Raw genomic sequence first — 16727 nt, forward strand, 5'->3', positions numbered from 1 at the left:
CACCCAATATTACAACAGTATTGTATATTTGTAACTTTGGGTCATAAGTTATTCGAAATATGTACTAGGCTGGCTGCAGAAGAAGAGAAAGAATAATATGATCGTCGATAATGTTAATATATAAAGATATTCATATGTTTTAAATAATGAGGTTTTGGAACGTCGTTGTCAGGACAACATATAGAAATAAATAAATAAATGGAATCAAACTACGGAATGGAATGTGTATTATTTAATGGCTGGAATTTATTATTATTATTATATATATATATATATATATATATATATAAAGAAAGAAAGAAACCAGAGTGATATTTTTTAATCGTTGTATATGGTGCCGGAAATCCGAAAGTGAAAAGTATCGTTTTCGAAGCATAGTAAAAAGCGATCAAGATTGAGCCATAATGGACAACCAAGTAATAAATTCATCCGATAGCATGTTGCAAGTTTTAAGAGAAATATCACGGCAACTCAAAGACCACGCTCGAAGTAGCGAGGAACTATCTCTACAGATTAAGAACCAAGCTCAGGACCAAGCTGAACAGTTTGCTAAAGTGAATCAACAACTGGAAAAACTAAATCAATGGATAGATCAAAGAACAGTACGAAGGCAAGAATTGAAACAAACAATTAGCGAAGAAACTTCATCGTCAGTCACCAGGAATACGTTAAATGAACCTGAACCTGCTGCGGATCCAAAGTTTGCATCGACGAAGAAATATGACATTATTGATTTGAATGTTTGTATGAAATTAGCTGAATGTTCGTATAAGCGTACTGCCGTACTGATTGGATCAGATTATCCTAACTTTTCTCTTCGTTCAAAAGTTTTTAATTGTCCTACTGATGTTGTGTATAATGAAGATTCTGATATGTATCAGTATGTGAAAAGTTAAGACCATCCTCATCTTGAGAACGCTATTAACTGTCTGCGTTACCCGTATATCCAACATGATATTAATCCTATGGTTCATGTAGCAGGAAGAAAGTTGATTCCAATATTTGTGAAATTCAGAAAGAAAGCGTGCGTTCCCATCAATGCTTGTAGTGATTGTTCAACTGAATTGGAAGTGTTGAATTGTGTATTCAACGAAAAGACCAGAATGATGTTAGCGAACGGTGTCTTCGCAGAACGTAATGCAGTGCATTAATTTCAGTCATCCAGGTGTGACGTTGCAAAATTTTGAAAATTCTTCAATGGTACAATATAGTGACAACTTGAACCGAACTAACATTAATCGAGACCAACTTCGATCCATTCATGTGCGATTGAAGTGTGATTCCAATGTGCAGAAAGATGTTAAATTCATGTGTACCGGTATACAACTGAACCTAATCACAGACGAAACAAAACCCGTGGTAGGACAAAGTATCGTGAGCATTGTGGAAAGAATAGGTACAGATATGTTAAGACACACGATATCTCGACATCAGTAAAACGAAAGAGAACCGAACCTAATTTTACCGGTGATGTAAATGAACTTAATTCTAGTAGTAACAGTGGTAATGATTGTGTAACTCAACCTAATCCTAGTGTAGTATGATCACGTACACCTAAGGAGCATGTAAGCCCTAGATCTAATTTCGTTCGATGTGGACTTCGTTAAAATCTCATAGATCACGAAAATTCTCAATGTAAGAAACGAAGAACTCAAGAAGTAAATAATGCGCAATATTATGTTTCTATTTGTGACTTCCAATGTGACTTGAATGAACGTGTTGGACATGTAACTTAAGACTGGAATTCCGATGTTCGGAAAGACCGTATTCAATGGATTTTGCTTTAACTATCATTATGATTTTTAGGTTTGTTGTATTTTACTTTATGTTATTTAATCTTTGTACATATGTCTTAATGTTATGTGTTTTCTTTGATATTTGTATTATCAATCACATTATTCGTGTTCCATGTTATTGAAGTATATTTAAAAGCATCTTTGTAATGCTAGGGTATAAATTGAAGTTAATAAGTTTTGTTTTCTATGAGGAATTTGTTAGCCAAGTAACTTAGGATGGATTTTCGATGTCCGAGAAGATCGTATTCAATTGATTTTACTTTTATTATGATTTCGTTATTCGTATCTTATTTTGAGTTCTATGATGTTAATAAGACGTTAATTATTATGGTATGTCCTGATTATTATCGATATTTCAATCTTAATCTATATTTTGTTTAACTACATCTCATATTCGATCATGTTGTGTTCAAAGAATAACTATATAAATATCACATATATGTTTTTTGAAATATTCTTCATCAAGCCTAAGTAAATAATCAATAGCTTGTAACCAGCATTTAATGGAGCCGAAAAAGGACTTAAAATCAAACAACTTGCAAATAAAATTTCGAATGTGCCTTATCGTCGTTGAAATGTATAAATAAATGAAAATGATGATAAAGTTTAAAATAAATATGATAATAATATTATGATACAATTAAGTGTAATATATATGTATAATTATATGAATTGTAATTTCTAAGTATACGAGGTGCATTCGAAAACTCGAATGATTAACATGTATATGTAAACGGTCCAGAATTCTTTTTCTTTTTATGAAGTTGATGAATAAAAAGAAAAGTCCGTCGGGCGCCATAATTTACAACAGTATTGTATATTTGTAATTTATTGTATATTTGTAACTTTGGGTCATAAGTTATTCGAAATATGTACTAGGCTGGCTGCAGAAGAAGAGAAAGAAATGTTTCAAATAATATGATCGTCGATAATGTTAATATATAAAGATATTCATATGTTTTAAATAATAAGGTTTTGGAACGTCGTTGTCAAGACAACATATAGAAATAAATAAATAAATAAATGGAATCAAACTACGGAATGGAATGTGTATTATTTAATGACTCGAATTTATTATTTAAAAAAAAAGGAACCAGAGGTTAATCGTTGTAATGTCCAACACAAAACTGTTCATCACAAAGCGCAGCAATAAATTGAGGTCTTGGTACGAGCTAGTTTCAGCGGTAGATATGTTCAAACTTGTCTAATAGTGCTGTTTCATACAAGTGCGTACAGTGCAATGTCATGTTCGGACCTGCAGTGACGTGCACGTTATTACAGTAATCACACGTGCTTCTCAGGACATGTTTTTTTGTTCATGCTTTATTAGTCATATTCAGTCTGTCTGGTTATATTTAGTTCCATTTTCACGTACTGTACGTGCTATGCTGAAAGAAATATATGTCATTGTTCTGTATCTTGTCATCATTTTATACATAACTTTCCAGCGTTACAGTTCGTATATCTAACAACTCTAAAACTTCGGTTTTGTACAATAATTATATTATGATCTAAAGGTAATTTAGCGTAAGTTTCAGAGTTTTCACACTTACCTTACCAGAGGGATGTTCAAGCGCAAACATTGGCAAGATTCCGTATGTGGACATATTTGATGCCTTGTAAAATCATCATTATTCATTTCTACGGTCTCGTATTTCGTTCAGCTGTACGTCGTGTAGAGACAAATGCAAAGTCCATATATATATATTGGCTCAACTCCTTCCTACAATTTTCAGGGCTTACAAATGGTAATTCGGCTGATGCTCACTTATGACTTCGTAGCATTGTTTGAGGAATTTGAAATTGAAGTGGTCAAAAGTTTTAAGCACTGCTTTACACTGGAGCACTCTCCCATGCTCAATCTCTATATAGCCATTTCCTCCAACGGTTGGGCTCTGACTAGCATGCGGGTTGGAACCAGGTAAACAAAAATAAGCTTCGTTGTGGTAAAGCTATCTTAAACACTTAGCAGGCGTCTTCAGGTATTAACTGCCTATATGAATTGAAACTTCCATATTATAAGGACTTCTGTATTTCCGTAATTAAAAAATATGAGTTTGAGAGTTTTAGCATGTATTGAAACTTATGTTCAGAAAAGAAATATCCATTATCTGTATAAAAATTGCTTGAGAGGTCTGTTTATGTCAAAGTATTCTAAGTTGTTGCGAATGAGATATCCACTTCCATTTCTGATGAGAAATTCACCTCTGCAACATAACACAGAGATGGAATAAAGTCACGCATCTAACACCACAATCTCAATACATTTCTAGCAAACAGGCTGTGATACTCAGTCAATCAGGAGTATGTTACGTTGTTGATCGTAACAGGTTCGTCTCATAGTGTGCCATGGAGAACACAATTGCGAGTGATTTTTCCTTACAATTTCAAACGGGGATATCATGCGCAGCAAGGCGTATAAAAACATTAACAGTGCATTTAGGCCAGGAATGGCAAATGGACGGACCATTTTCTGTTGGTTTGTCAAATTTCGTTCCAGCATTGGAAAATGAGCCCAGTGCCACCGACCAACATCATGTTCGGGTGACCTCAAGAGCACCATGCAAGCAGACCCTCGGAAGAGTTCGTGTCGTTGCAGACGAGTAAGGCATATACCATACAACTGCGGCTCCGTGCAATTGGTAAATTGAAAAAGTTGGACACCTGCCAAGAATAATCGCCATCTGGAGATATGCAGTTCTCTTGAGTGAAAGGAATAACCAGGAAAGTTTCTTGCATCAGATTGTCATTTCAGATGAAATATGAATCTGCTATGACACCTGTAAACAGTCAGGACAGTGATTGCACCATGATCAACGTCTAGGACGGTTTTTTTTTTTTTTTTTTTTTTTTTTTTTTTATCTACCTCTCCACCCATAGAAAGGGCTATTGCTGATATAGTATGAGTGATTTTTTAAGGCGAAACTATCAGTGGAGGTCATTAACTCTTATGAAGTGCACAGTAAAGTTGTCAACAGCATCCAGCAATGCTCAGCAGACATGGTAACCTCTTGTTACATGACTGCTGTCCCACAAAGGACAGTGCAAGCTCCCCATAAGTTGAAGTGAAACTTCGTCACGCATCGTATTCTTCCGATGTATCTTCCACTGACTATTTCATCTTCCAGCAACTCAGTCATTGTTGGGTGGGAAGATTTCTCCTGATGATTAGGTGGTGCTGCATGCTCTTCAAGACCTTTTTATATAGGCTCCAGACTTTCGCCTGGGAATTCAACTGATGCTTATGCAGTGGTAAAAGTATGTGATTGTACACGGCGACTTATGTGATTACCCGCATATTGTGTTTTCATATTTTGGCCTTTGGAAATAACGCACGTGGGGCAAACATTTCATTTGTATCAATCTGATAGAAACCTTTTTTACTAAAGCTTCATACTAGTTTCTTAACTCACTATAAAAATTAATAGTCTGAACCAGCGTGTCGGCGAGAATCTGTTTGTTGAAAATACAGTGACAGCTTCAAAGTACAAACTCTGTACTTTTATAATATCCTAATTACGAGGTAAAAAGAGTTAGTTGTATCTTATGTATTGCAATGATTCACATCTAGTACTCAACGTATGAAGAAAGAAAGAAGCGAAAATAGGATAGCTTATTGTTTCGGAGTCCAGTCGCATTTAAAATTTATATCCACTTTAACCGTTCTTTAGTCAATAATCTGTAGTGAATGGGCTAGTTTGATTCTGATTGAGTTTACTTTAAAAAAAAAAAAAAAAAAAAAAAAGTCTTTGTAATATTTAAACTAATAGACAAAATCGCTGAAATGTTGTGCAATGCAAATATCGGTAGGAGGGCATTGTTTAACATAGTCTGTGATACCACATAGTTAAGAGTGTTGCCAACCTAACATAAAGTATTTTTCAAATGGCACTACATCAGATTGTTACATACTTCAAGTCCACATGTAAAAGAAAACATAATAGATCTATAGATCTGATTGTACACCATAAACAAGGCAGATCCGCTGTTTTCAGTGTGGAATTGAAGTGTTTCATATATGGTTTAGAGTTAATGGTTTTTATTTATTCAAAATGACAGTTCTCTCACTCTCGTCGTCATAATAAAATTAATAGTATGGTATTTATTTTGAGAACATAATTGAAGTTCGTAAACTTATCTGGTAGGCTTAAAAGCGACAACTTTGCAAAGAACTTTATAATTTATGAATAAAGAATGCATGTATAGTTCATATGTAACGCATTCTGTGTGTATTTTCAGAGCTGAAATTGAAGATCGCGCGTCGTGGTGGAAGAAATAAGGCGCAATAATGGATGAAGCAGATTTTCCGCTCATTGATCCATCTTCATTTTGCCAAGTTCAATTAGAGGAAGACAATGATCCAGGTAGTAGTGCTAGTGCTAGCACTGATGTTAGTGTCAGTGCCGTTGGGAGCTCCTTACAATCCAGTTCTCAACCAATACCAAACAATCACTTTAAAGACCCCCGTGATGTACTACCGATGTTGGGCAAAAACATGAGTGTCACCTTCAAGGTAGGAAAGGGCGATTTGCAAATTAAACCAGTTGTGCCAAATGCAGAGCAATCGAATAAACCACAAGTCAACAGCAATGCAAATCAGTTGCAGATATTGAGAGTGACCCCTAATGAACCTGTAAAACCCGTACCTAAACCCGAAGAATATATAACTGCTTCCGCTGTTCCTTCTGTTTTCTCGCCAAACTATGTTCAGACCGATTACATAGCAAGGGACATTCGAAAAGCTTGTAGAACTGAAGGTAAAGCGTACGTAACAACAACCGGAAATGTTCGTCCTGCTAGAACTATGCAAAAGAATCCATGTTCAGGGAGAAGGTGTCCATATAATTGTGGCAAATGGAATGACAAGGAGCGTCAACTTGTCTTTAACAGCTACTGGTGTTTACGGGACCCAATACGCCACCGAGACTGGATAGTGAAACATATCCGTAAGAAACCTGTAAAATATAGGCGAGTAAATATAGAAGATTGTCGAAGAAGGTGCAGATATCAGTATGTAATGGAAAGAAATGGACATTTTGAAGTGGTTTGCAAGCGGTTTTTCATGGCTACGTTGGACATAACGGATGGAAAAATCATACATGCTATAACAACTCATCCAGCCTTCAGAAACAAAATGGTAAGTTAATATTCTATTACTTTCTTTGTTCAATATGTAAATGATCTTTCATCTTCTTTTTCTTCTTATCATTATTGCTATTATCAGAAAGTTTATTATTCACGTTCAGCATTTAATAATTTGTGTTGTTTAGAATCAATAGCTGTATCTGAGTTTTTTGAGTTTGTGTTCTGCGTCCTTATCCAAATCGTGGTTACAAAGGACGGAACCTACTACTAACGTGGGCTCCGCACCACGACAGGAGCTTGAATCTGATTCATGATCTCACTTGGATTATAGGACCATGAAACCGGCCCCAGCAGCAATAGCTGTCGTTTTAGGGAGGATGTGAGGTAAATTTGAGAGTGCGACATGTACCAAAGCGGATGAGTACCCTTGTTTTCCAGCATAGCAAAGTAGACCAGAATCAATAGTAGTGGAAAACGAAGCATATAAGTAGCTTTAAGTTCCAAATGATGTTTAACAACTTCAATCTCATCCAGTGGTGGTGATTCTTAAGCTTTCACGTGTCTTGTTTTATGATTTATAATTATTTATGCATTTATTTATTTATTAACGAAGGTTACCTCGAAGTACATCCAAAAGTTGGGTGAGTTTCCCTCTTGCCTTTAAGTCCTGATGATGATCAAGTCCCGTTGGAAAGCCTGAAAGGAAACATTACGTAATATTTCATAAAGTTTGCTTGGGGTCCCGGGTTCGATACCAGCCCCCGCCAAGTGAACTTTGTGGTGGACAATCACCGTGTGCGTGGATTTCCTCGGGTTCTCCCGTTTCCTCCCACTTTCTTCATTCCACCATTTCATTCATTACTCATCATCGTCTCCTTTATCCTACCTGGCATAACCGTGGGACGTAAAATTCAAAGATTTCATTTCATAAAGTTATTTGTTAATCTGCTTCACGAGACGGCATGAATCATTCCCTCTTTCTTCTAACTTCAACCCTAAGCAATAGCAGTGATTTTCTTATCTTAAAGAAAACACACTGTGCTTCATAAAATCGCAGAATTTTTACGAAATTTTCTTCAAACGTGTATTATTGGTAAAGTTAGATTCACTTCCTCATTATTAATCAATTTCATGTTGTTTCTTTGGTAAGCCTGAGAACAAAAGATAAATGCTACATTGCAGAAAAATAGAAGTATTTGTTTAAATCGAGGGGAGAGAAGTTAAATTACTTACTCATAATTGACTGATTTTAATTCTCTCCCAGGCAGGATTTGAAAACAAACAGATATTTTTTTAAAAACCCAACCCATCTGGGCCCATGTGGGTTTTTTTCGAAATATTTCAATGTCTTTGGAGTAAAAATGTTAAAATATGATTAACATTTCAAGATTGTCATTGTCACAACTTGCAACAATTTTCTATTCACTGCTGTTCTGCTGTTTTGAAAAAATGGCCGCCATTTTGAAATTTTTTATATTGGATAGCCGAAAAAATCTATATACCAAATTTAGAATGTCTTGTGCTTCAACCCTCAAAATTTCAACTTAAAAAGTCCGAAAATTGCGCCCTATAGCATGGATACCCACTGTTTTGAATAATGGCTGCCATTTTAAAATTTTATGCCGCCAAAATATATACAGCTAATTTAATCTCTCGTGCTTTTACTTTGAAAATTTTAACTTGAAACACCGAAAACTGGCCTTTGTAGCGTAGATATCCGCTATTAAAAAAAAAAAAAAAAAAAAAAAAAAAAAAAAAAAAAAGCGCCATTTTGTAATTTTACGTTGGTATGCCTTAAAAAACCTATACAGAAAATTTAGTGTGTGTCCAGCTTGTATCCTGAAACTCAAAAGACCAAAAGTTGAACACTGTGTGGTTCAGGCTCAAAAACGAACAAATGTAGATCGAGTCATCTCAGGAGCCTGTGACGTTCGCCAAATATGAATACCAAATAGCTATATTAATTTAAGACATAATTCATCAAAATGTCCTATATGAAATAAATATTTTTCAACGTAAAATAAATGGTTTTATTGTTGAAGTTCACTTTCGATGCTTTGTGCGTTCAATTACAGGAATTTCCCGAGCACTCGTTGCAAGACTGTTCTTTCCTGAAAATTAATTTAAAACAATACGCTGGTGAAGTAAACGCCATTTCCGCTTCCTGTTATTATTTCCACAAAGATGCTAAGTTTCTGAGATTATGTATTCGTAATTGTATGCTTTAAAATGCATTGGTTATTCTAGCGCTGTACTCCTTTGTTCCGAATATCTGATCACTAATTTTATAAAAATCAAGTTTCTTCCATATTGAACATTTCCACTGAAGCTAAACAAACAATATGACAGAAGTATATAGCATAACAATTTTCAATAATTTTAATTAAACTCAATCTAAAATTATTATTAAGGGACGCTCATGTACATGCTTGGGATTCTCACTCATTTGTTGTCCAGCAAGTTATTGGCGATTGAAGGAATTCAAATGTAGAGTAATTTTGTTTCATATTATGATAAATATAGCCTTCCTATACGTATAAAGTAAACATATTCAGTGCTATTCGTGAAAATGTAGACTTTTTTCATAATTTTAAGTTCGTCTTTCACAAGACTCACAGCTGCCACATACAACACCATTGAAACTGCCTTAGCAACCACCTTAACAACAGATTGTTTGTAACCAATATGGCTGCGCCCAGTAAAATTCACAGCAGACGACTTCAGCAGCGTATTAACAAAGATAGGCCTATAATTCATATTTTATTAAAGTAAATGTTTCAAAATGTCATAAGTGAAATTAAATATCTTCCAACGTAAAATAAATAGTTTTATTGTTGAAGTATTCACTTCCGATGGCTTGTGGGTTCAGTTGCGGGAATTTTCCGAATACTTCTTTCACGACGGGTTTTCCTTGAAAATGCAGCTTGCTTTACTGTACATCGAAACTTCCATTAATACTGAAGTTTGAATTCAGCACTTAAAATAGTAAGCATTACGTAATCTTGGGAGCTCCGAGCATTAAGCTTCTTAATTTTGACAAGAATTTTTACGCTATTGCTGGTGTTGATTCTACAGAATGCTTATTTGAAGGGTAGCAACAAATGACTAAACTGAACTGTTGTTGGAAAACCAAATTTTACTGAATACTTTTGTTACCGTGAAAGGTAAGAAATAACACTAATAGTTTACTAATGTATTTACATCTTTACTGTTAGTACCGGCACCTATGATCTTAAACCTGTCAACATTTTTAGGGATAACGTCCCTCGGCGGCGCCGAGTCAGGAAGCACACTATTCACGGAAAGTATTTTCTAAAATACAAAATTGCTTATTTTACTTCAAATAGGTTATAAGCATAATCTATACATTAATTTGTTCTATAATTATCTCAAGCTGAGTTTTTTTTTTTTTTTTTTTTTTTTAATTCATTCATTCAGTAAATTCAGAAGTTTATAAAGGTCTTATGTTGAATGTTATTGACTACCTTAACATGAAAGCATATAATTCGCCCAAAGAAAGTTCAAAATCTGATAAAAATAACTTTCAATGTGATCACCTTAGTTGTACCAATAATATACTAACAGAAAGGTCAAAAAAGCCAGGTGGGTTTTAAGGTGGGTTTTTTCAGGTGGGTCCAACCCTGATCCCAGGGGATTGCGAGAAAGCCTGAAATATGTACATTATATTGTATGAAATCGAATAATTTGTACGAAAATTATAAGTGAAACACATTGTTAGCCTGATTTATATTTGAATGCATTCATTTTCCAGTTTTCTGTTAGTGTAACTCTTTAACTACGTTTTCGATTCGCATTAACAACTATCGATACTCCTGTACCATTCAAATTCCCCATCCGCCTGTCCAAGAATACACATGTCATCACAACGGATCATCTGACCACATCTTCCTCGTAAGTATGCTCGGAATCCTCCCAGACTCAGGAAGAAATGAGGACATTTACATTACCATTCTATCAGCGAATCCATCGTAATTGCCTGTAATACCCTATAATAAAAATAGGTATATGAACAACGGACTGATTCGTACTACATGCACTACGTTTCCCAATACACCTATGAGTGAGTCAAGTAGTTTCGTCATTTCCGTTCTTAAAGTGCAAGGTTCCTAAAGCCACAGAAAATAAGTTGGCTATAAAAAGAAAGCATAGGCCGAGGGAAAGAAAGCATATGTATTTTCATGTAAATACATTTCCTTACCTCCTTATCTTTGATTCATTTGCTTTTGAAAGTTCCTTCTTTCGGAAACTTTAACAAAATTTACTACTCTCTCTGTCATAATATTTATAATTCAGTACAGTAATTCAACAGAAGCGGTCCGGGAAATAAGCAGTGTAAGAGAATTTCTAAAACTTAAATGGCTGCATGAGTCACCATTTCCTGAGCAGATTGGAGAGGGGCGTTGTCTGGAGAAGTCATATTCTTTTCGTAAGCATTTCGTGTTGCTCCTCCACGAATGCATCTCACAAGTTGATTAGGAGGTTCTAGTAATACCGCTCAGTAATAGTTTGCCCTTTGTGAACGTAATTACCAATCCCACAGGTCATATAGCGGCTGTCACGGTCTTGACGTTTTTATGAGTCAGTGAGTTATGGTGCTTTGTCTTCACCGCAGGAACCAGCGGGCCGCAACCTTCGTCGTGTGGAGCTTATTATGTATTATGTTAAATATTGACCGCTGACTAATATTTACCTTTTACGAGGCTGTAATGGTAATACGATGGTCTGCAAACACGAGGTGTTTCACTTTATTCGCAACTGCAGATTCCTCAGTACTGAATGTCTCCTGCTGTGAAAAGAAATATTTTGCAAATGTGTACCACAATGAACCTTCTGGCATCTTACCACTGTGTTATATGATGAAACATTCCTTCCGTACACCGCATAAGGTAGATCATGGATTTTTTCTTAGATACGTCATGGACCGCAAAAGGTTTTGTATTTTTCCTTTCGGAAACAAAAAGTGCATGGGCTGAACCATCATGGTTTTCTGGCCCTTTAGCGATATTCAACAGAATTACCGATCCAACCGCCTAACGGTCAGTCTTGAGAACAAGCCTGCAAATACATAGAAATACTTATTGATTTTAGTCCATCCCTCCCTTTGTGACGTAGCTTTTAGCGAAAGGCTCTCGTGTACTTTTCTTCAGTGGACTCCACAAATTTCTGGTTATTCATTTTCCACTTTTGCTTTGGGATTAATTTATTACAACCATGTGGTGGAAGGTATTACTCTCAGTGGGAATTCACGTATCTTGGTAGGTGATAAGGATATCCCAAATGTGTTGTACATTTAATATTCACGTAATAGCATGTATAAGCACTCAAAATGGCTACATAAGCACTGTTCAGATAGGTAGCCGATGCTGAATGTAATTAGCCTCTTACTTCAGTCATTATGTAATCGGGATAAATAAGCATATCGCTATTCAATTCAATTCATACAGCATAAGCAAACAGTTAGTTATTTTTATTTTTTAAGGATTCTCTAAATTCAGTCTCGCGATTTCCGCCATATATTGTATTCTAATTTACTACATTGGGGAATATTGATTGTTCACATTTTTCAAATATATATGCTGCATATTTTTCTTCTACTATTCCTAACACTTCACTAGTTATTGTTCCATTCAGCTAATATATTTCAGCTTTGATTCCCCATTCCTGGTTTCGCAGTGTTCATCCGTCTTGCTTGCACAGTACAATAATTTTGTAGGAAACTCTTAATGAGTGTTTTGTAACTCTTTATTCCGTTATTCACAAAATACACTCTTCTTCGTCTAAAGATTCATTTCACCGGGTTCCTATCCTTTTCATTTTAACTTCCACATTTCAGATCTTTACTAAAAATACCTAGATACCGAAAAATAGTTGCCTCTTCTTCAACTTCTAAAGTTCATACCGTTCTTCCGTTTCAGTTTTCATATAGATCCGGCAGTTAGAAACATATCATCTGCAAAGCAATTTATTTAGAAGCAATTTCTTTATTTCAGAAGCAGCATACAGCGAATGGAATTGATATGAAAGTTAACATGGTACAAAACAACCAGATACCAATAGGAAAAGTAAATGACTGCGTTATGTTCCCTGTTTCCTGCCCTCAGCCTGAGCTCCGGGAAGACTCCAAAGGAAGTAGACAGCTTTCGGTAAGTATGTTGCTATTTCGAATATCATTGGTGAATATTCCCATCAATAGTGTTTAATTCTAATGAAACTGGAAAAATTGTGGAAAGGTAGACTTTTTCGGTTTTATATATATCGTTTTGAAAGGAAGAAACTAGTATCAGAAAGTTAGGAGAGGGATGGAAGAAGGTTTCTATACTTGTATACTCGTAAAATTTGTAAAATTAAAAATTTTGTCTCCATGTAATCCGAGGTAACCCCTGTCCCGTCCAACCCTAATTACCGAGAACTCTACTTCACTTTATGTTCATTAAGAATAAAGGCAAATTTTAAATAGCAGCTATCATTGATATAGCATTGCAAAATAATGGAGTGAAGACGTGGAAAAATCACGTTTTAGCTTTGGAGGAAATGTAGAAGGAAAAATACCCATTGGAAGGTCGCGTTTAAAATTTTTGTACCAAATAATACGAGATGTAGGGAAGAAAAACAACGGAAGTGGAAATGGAAAATCCGGCTCAGGATAGGGAAGAGTAGAAAGCTGGCGTCAAACCGATCTAAAGATTGCTAACTCGAGAAAACTTAACCACATGATTTTGATAAAATTAGCGTTTCAGAGCAAATTTAAAGTAATAATGTAATTACGTTGTATTTATGAGTATTAAATCAAGTATAACATTATGTTATTTACAAGGAGCAGTGTGCTGTTCGATTTGCAACATATGGGCAAAGAATGAATATAGATTTGCAGAGTAAACTGCATGGAAGTTCATAACCAATTACTTCAGGCTTCTCGTGTACCGAGTTCTCAAGTTCATAAAGAGCAATGGTTATTAACTGACTGTAAAAATAATAATAATGAAGCACAGTTTATCCAGATAAGTTTTGAACAGTAATCCCAACATAATATTAACAACGTAGGAAGTTATTAACGCGACAAGTTATTGTAGGAATAAAATGATAAACCATTCGTTTCTAGGCTGTCGATTCCACACCTGTCCAGAATAAACTGCTGTATAAAATGTGTAGAATTTTTTGCTAAATATAAAGGAATATTTTGTGGATCTTTTAGAAGCTTATAACATGAATTGACATCGCTAAATGTATACAAAATAAAATTTCATTTAAGAAATTCTTTAAATAGATCAATACAATTTATTGCAATAAGTTCTTTTAAAAAAAGTTATGTATTCGTTCTTTTTCACCTTTATACACGTTTATGTGTACTGGTGTATTTTTAATGTGTATTTGTTATACTAATTAAATCGTGTTGAAGTCCTGAAAAAGCGTAGGAATGATACCTGAAGTCCTGAAAAAGCGTAGGAATGATACCTGAAGTCCTGCAGCCATTGTTCTCTTTATAGTTCAATTAAATTCTTATAAAGGTTTATTCTGTCAAATCTCGTAGAGGTAAAGTTTCAAATCAGGTCAAAATGAAAGTGAAAGTCATTATTTCTACAAAAACTTGAGTTTCAATATATGCCACAATTTGATAAAAATAAATATATCTGTACGCGAATAGTATTTAGGAAGAAGTAGATGTTTTTTGTTAATGCAGTCAACAGTATAATATTATTAATAGAACAGTTTAGTAATAACTGCAGCAATAAAAAGCTTGTGTCTAGTAAGCACGAATGGTCTCCGGAAATTACTTTTTATAGTTAATAAATCGAGAAGTGTTGATGGGAAAAAGTATAATGGAAATTCTATAGAATTACAACTAATGATTCAATAAAATAACCTGTTGATTAACTAGTTGATTAAAGTTTTAATTAAAATTATTTTGGAGTTACAAATGTATGTTTATTCTTATTTTCTTAGCAGCAGCATCAACAAATGCAGCAACTCGATATGTTGTTGGGAAATAAAAGAACGTTACTTGGAAATAGTCATGTGACAATAAGTAAAGATTTTACGTTAAGTCCAACTACACGGCAGCAAATAGAAATTCGTGAAGCTGCGATGAGAAATGTAAGTAAAACACATCCTAGATTTAGTGTAATACAGACAAATTCTGGCACAATTTTGCGAATAATAACCACTAAAATAATAATTAATAATTATAAGTTGTGCACTTATCTTTATTGCGTCTACTGAAGTTTTGAATTCACCATTACCCAATCTTGCACACACAAATGCAATACTGATTTCTACAGAGTGGCAAGAAGTGCTTGTAAACAAGTCAGTTCTTTTGAAAAAGGTAGCAAAAACCAACAAAACTGTACTAGATACAGTAAAGATAAGTGTAAAACTTTACGATACCATATGCGTAATTTTTTTTCTTTTAAAAGATGTTCATGTGATTCCTATACTGGTATCATTTCAAGAATCTGTTCTTCTGTTATCCTCGTCTAGATATTGAATTGAAGAGTAATGTGTTCAAAAAGATTTTTACAGATACTCACCATAGTTCTTTTAATAATAACAGTAATAATACAAGTCAACAGTAATAGCCATTGATGGCCACCATTCCAAGCAATAGCAGAGAAAGGAAAAAGACAATAACAGTTATACACAAACAAAACTAATTTATACACGGACACACTATGAATAAACGTATGTCACAATTTGAAAATCTTGCATGTCGTGATTCTCAACTAATGTTGTTAGAGGATTATTTACATCGCCTCAAAAATTTGATCTAGCCACATTGCCTCCACTCGGAGTTATTAGTTAAAAATCAATTCCGCAACATACCCAAAACTAACAAGAAGTGAGGGTCTTTAGTTTAATTAGAAGAAACCTTAACGACATAACTGTATGTGGTCAAAGTAAGTGTTAATGTAAGTCCCCAAATTCACAATAATGTTTGTAGAATGTTAAATCTGCCAGTTAAAAATCGTATTTACAACAGCTGCAAAAAGTGAGTTTAGTGATAATCACATTACATCAACAAAATTAAAAACATATTGTAGCTTCCATATTAATTATTAATTTGAACAGAAGTTTTTCCATAAAAAACAGCGAGTGGGCTGTTAAAAACAATGACAGTAATTAGAAGTAATAAAAATCAAAAAAATTACCTGTATAAGTTATAAGGAAACTAAAACTACAGTAGAAGATGTCAAGGCAAGAATCCGGTGACAGTAATAAATTGTTGATGGTGACGTTTTAGCGAGGAAGGAAATATTAAAGGAACGAATACAGAGGCACAAAATAAGTCACTTTTCTCATGAACTGTAATTTTTATCAGTAGATAGTTTCTAGTTGTTTATTTGTGTCTTCCTCCTTTCATATCAATCTGTATATATTTAAAATAAGTTCAGCCACAAATTAGACTTACTTCTGTAAGAGTGTGTAAGAGATTTGTTGCTGTATGTAAAAATCACTAGGAATGGTTTCCTATACATTCTAGTAATAAATTTGTTGTTGAATCTGCTGAACATCAAATCAAGAAAATCCGAACTACTATCTTTTTCGTACTCAATTGAAAATTTAATTTTTGGATGTATCTGATCGAGTTTCTGAAGAGTACCTGTAGTTGTTCAATTATCTTGTAAAGTATGATAATGACATCAGCGTGTGTGTATAATATTTATATACATTTTAAATATTTTTTCTTTCAAATCTTTACTTTCGAATGGTTCATGACTGTTAACTTAATAACGAAGAAAGTTAGCTACCCATGGCCAATCCTTCTATCTGCACTTGCTTCTTGTTTTGAATGTAAAATAATTGATCTGCAAACATGTCACCAAAATCTTC

General features: G+C 34.4%; 1 protein-coding gene across 4 annotated transcripts in view; it reads left to right on the forward strand.

The window, feature by feature from the left end:
- LOC145660596 (uncharacterized) overlaps positions 1-16727 on the forward strand; it is a 71789-nt gene that overhangs the window by 15046 nt on the left and 40016 nt on the right. For 3 of the 4 annotated variants that reach the window (XR_014126839.1, XM_081725854.1, XM_081725853.1), the window contains exons 2-4: positions 6036-6933; positions 12893-13045; positions 14844-14993. Coding sequence is in view for 3 of the 4 variants with exons in the window: in XM_081725854.1 (XP_081581980.1) it covers positions 6085-6933; positions 12893-13045; positions 14844-14993 (1152 nt within the window). In the remaining variant the exon portion in view is untranslated. The remainder of the gene's footprint in view (positions 1-6035; positions 6934-12892; positions 13046-14843; positions 14994-16727) is intronic. The other variant, XM_081725855.1, reaches the window with a different exon arrangement.

This window comes from Thermobia domestica, chromosome 9, assembly GCF_964235325.1.
Source record: "Thermobia domestica chromosome 9, izTheDome1.hap1.1, whole genome shotgun sequence".
In the NCBI taxonomy this organism is placed as follows: Eukaryota; Metazoa; Arthropoda; class Insecta; order Zygentoma; family Lepismatidae; genus Thermobia; species Thermobia domestica.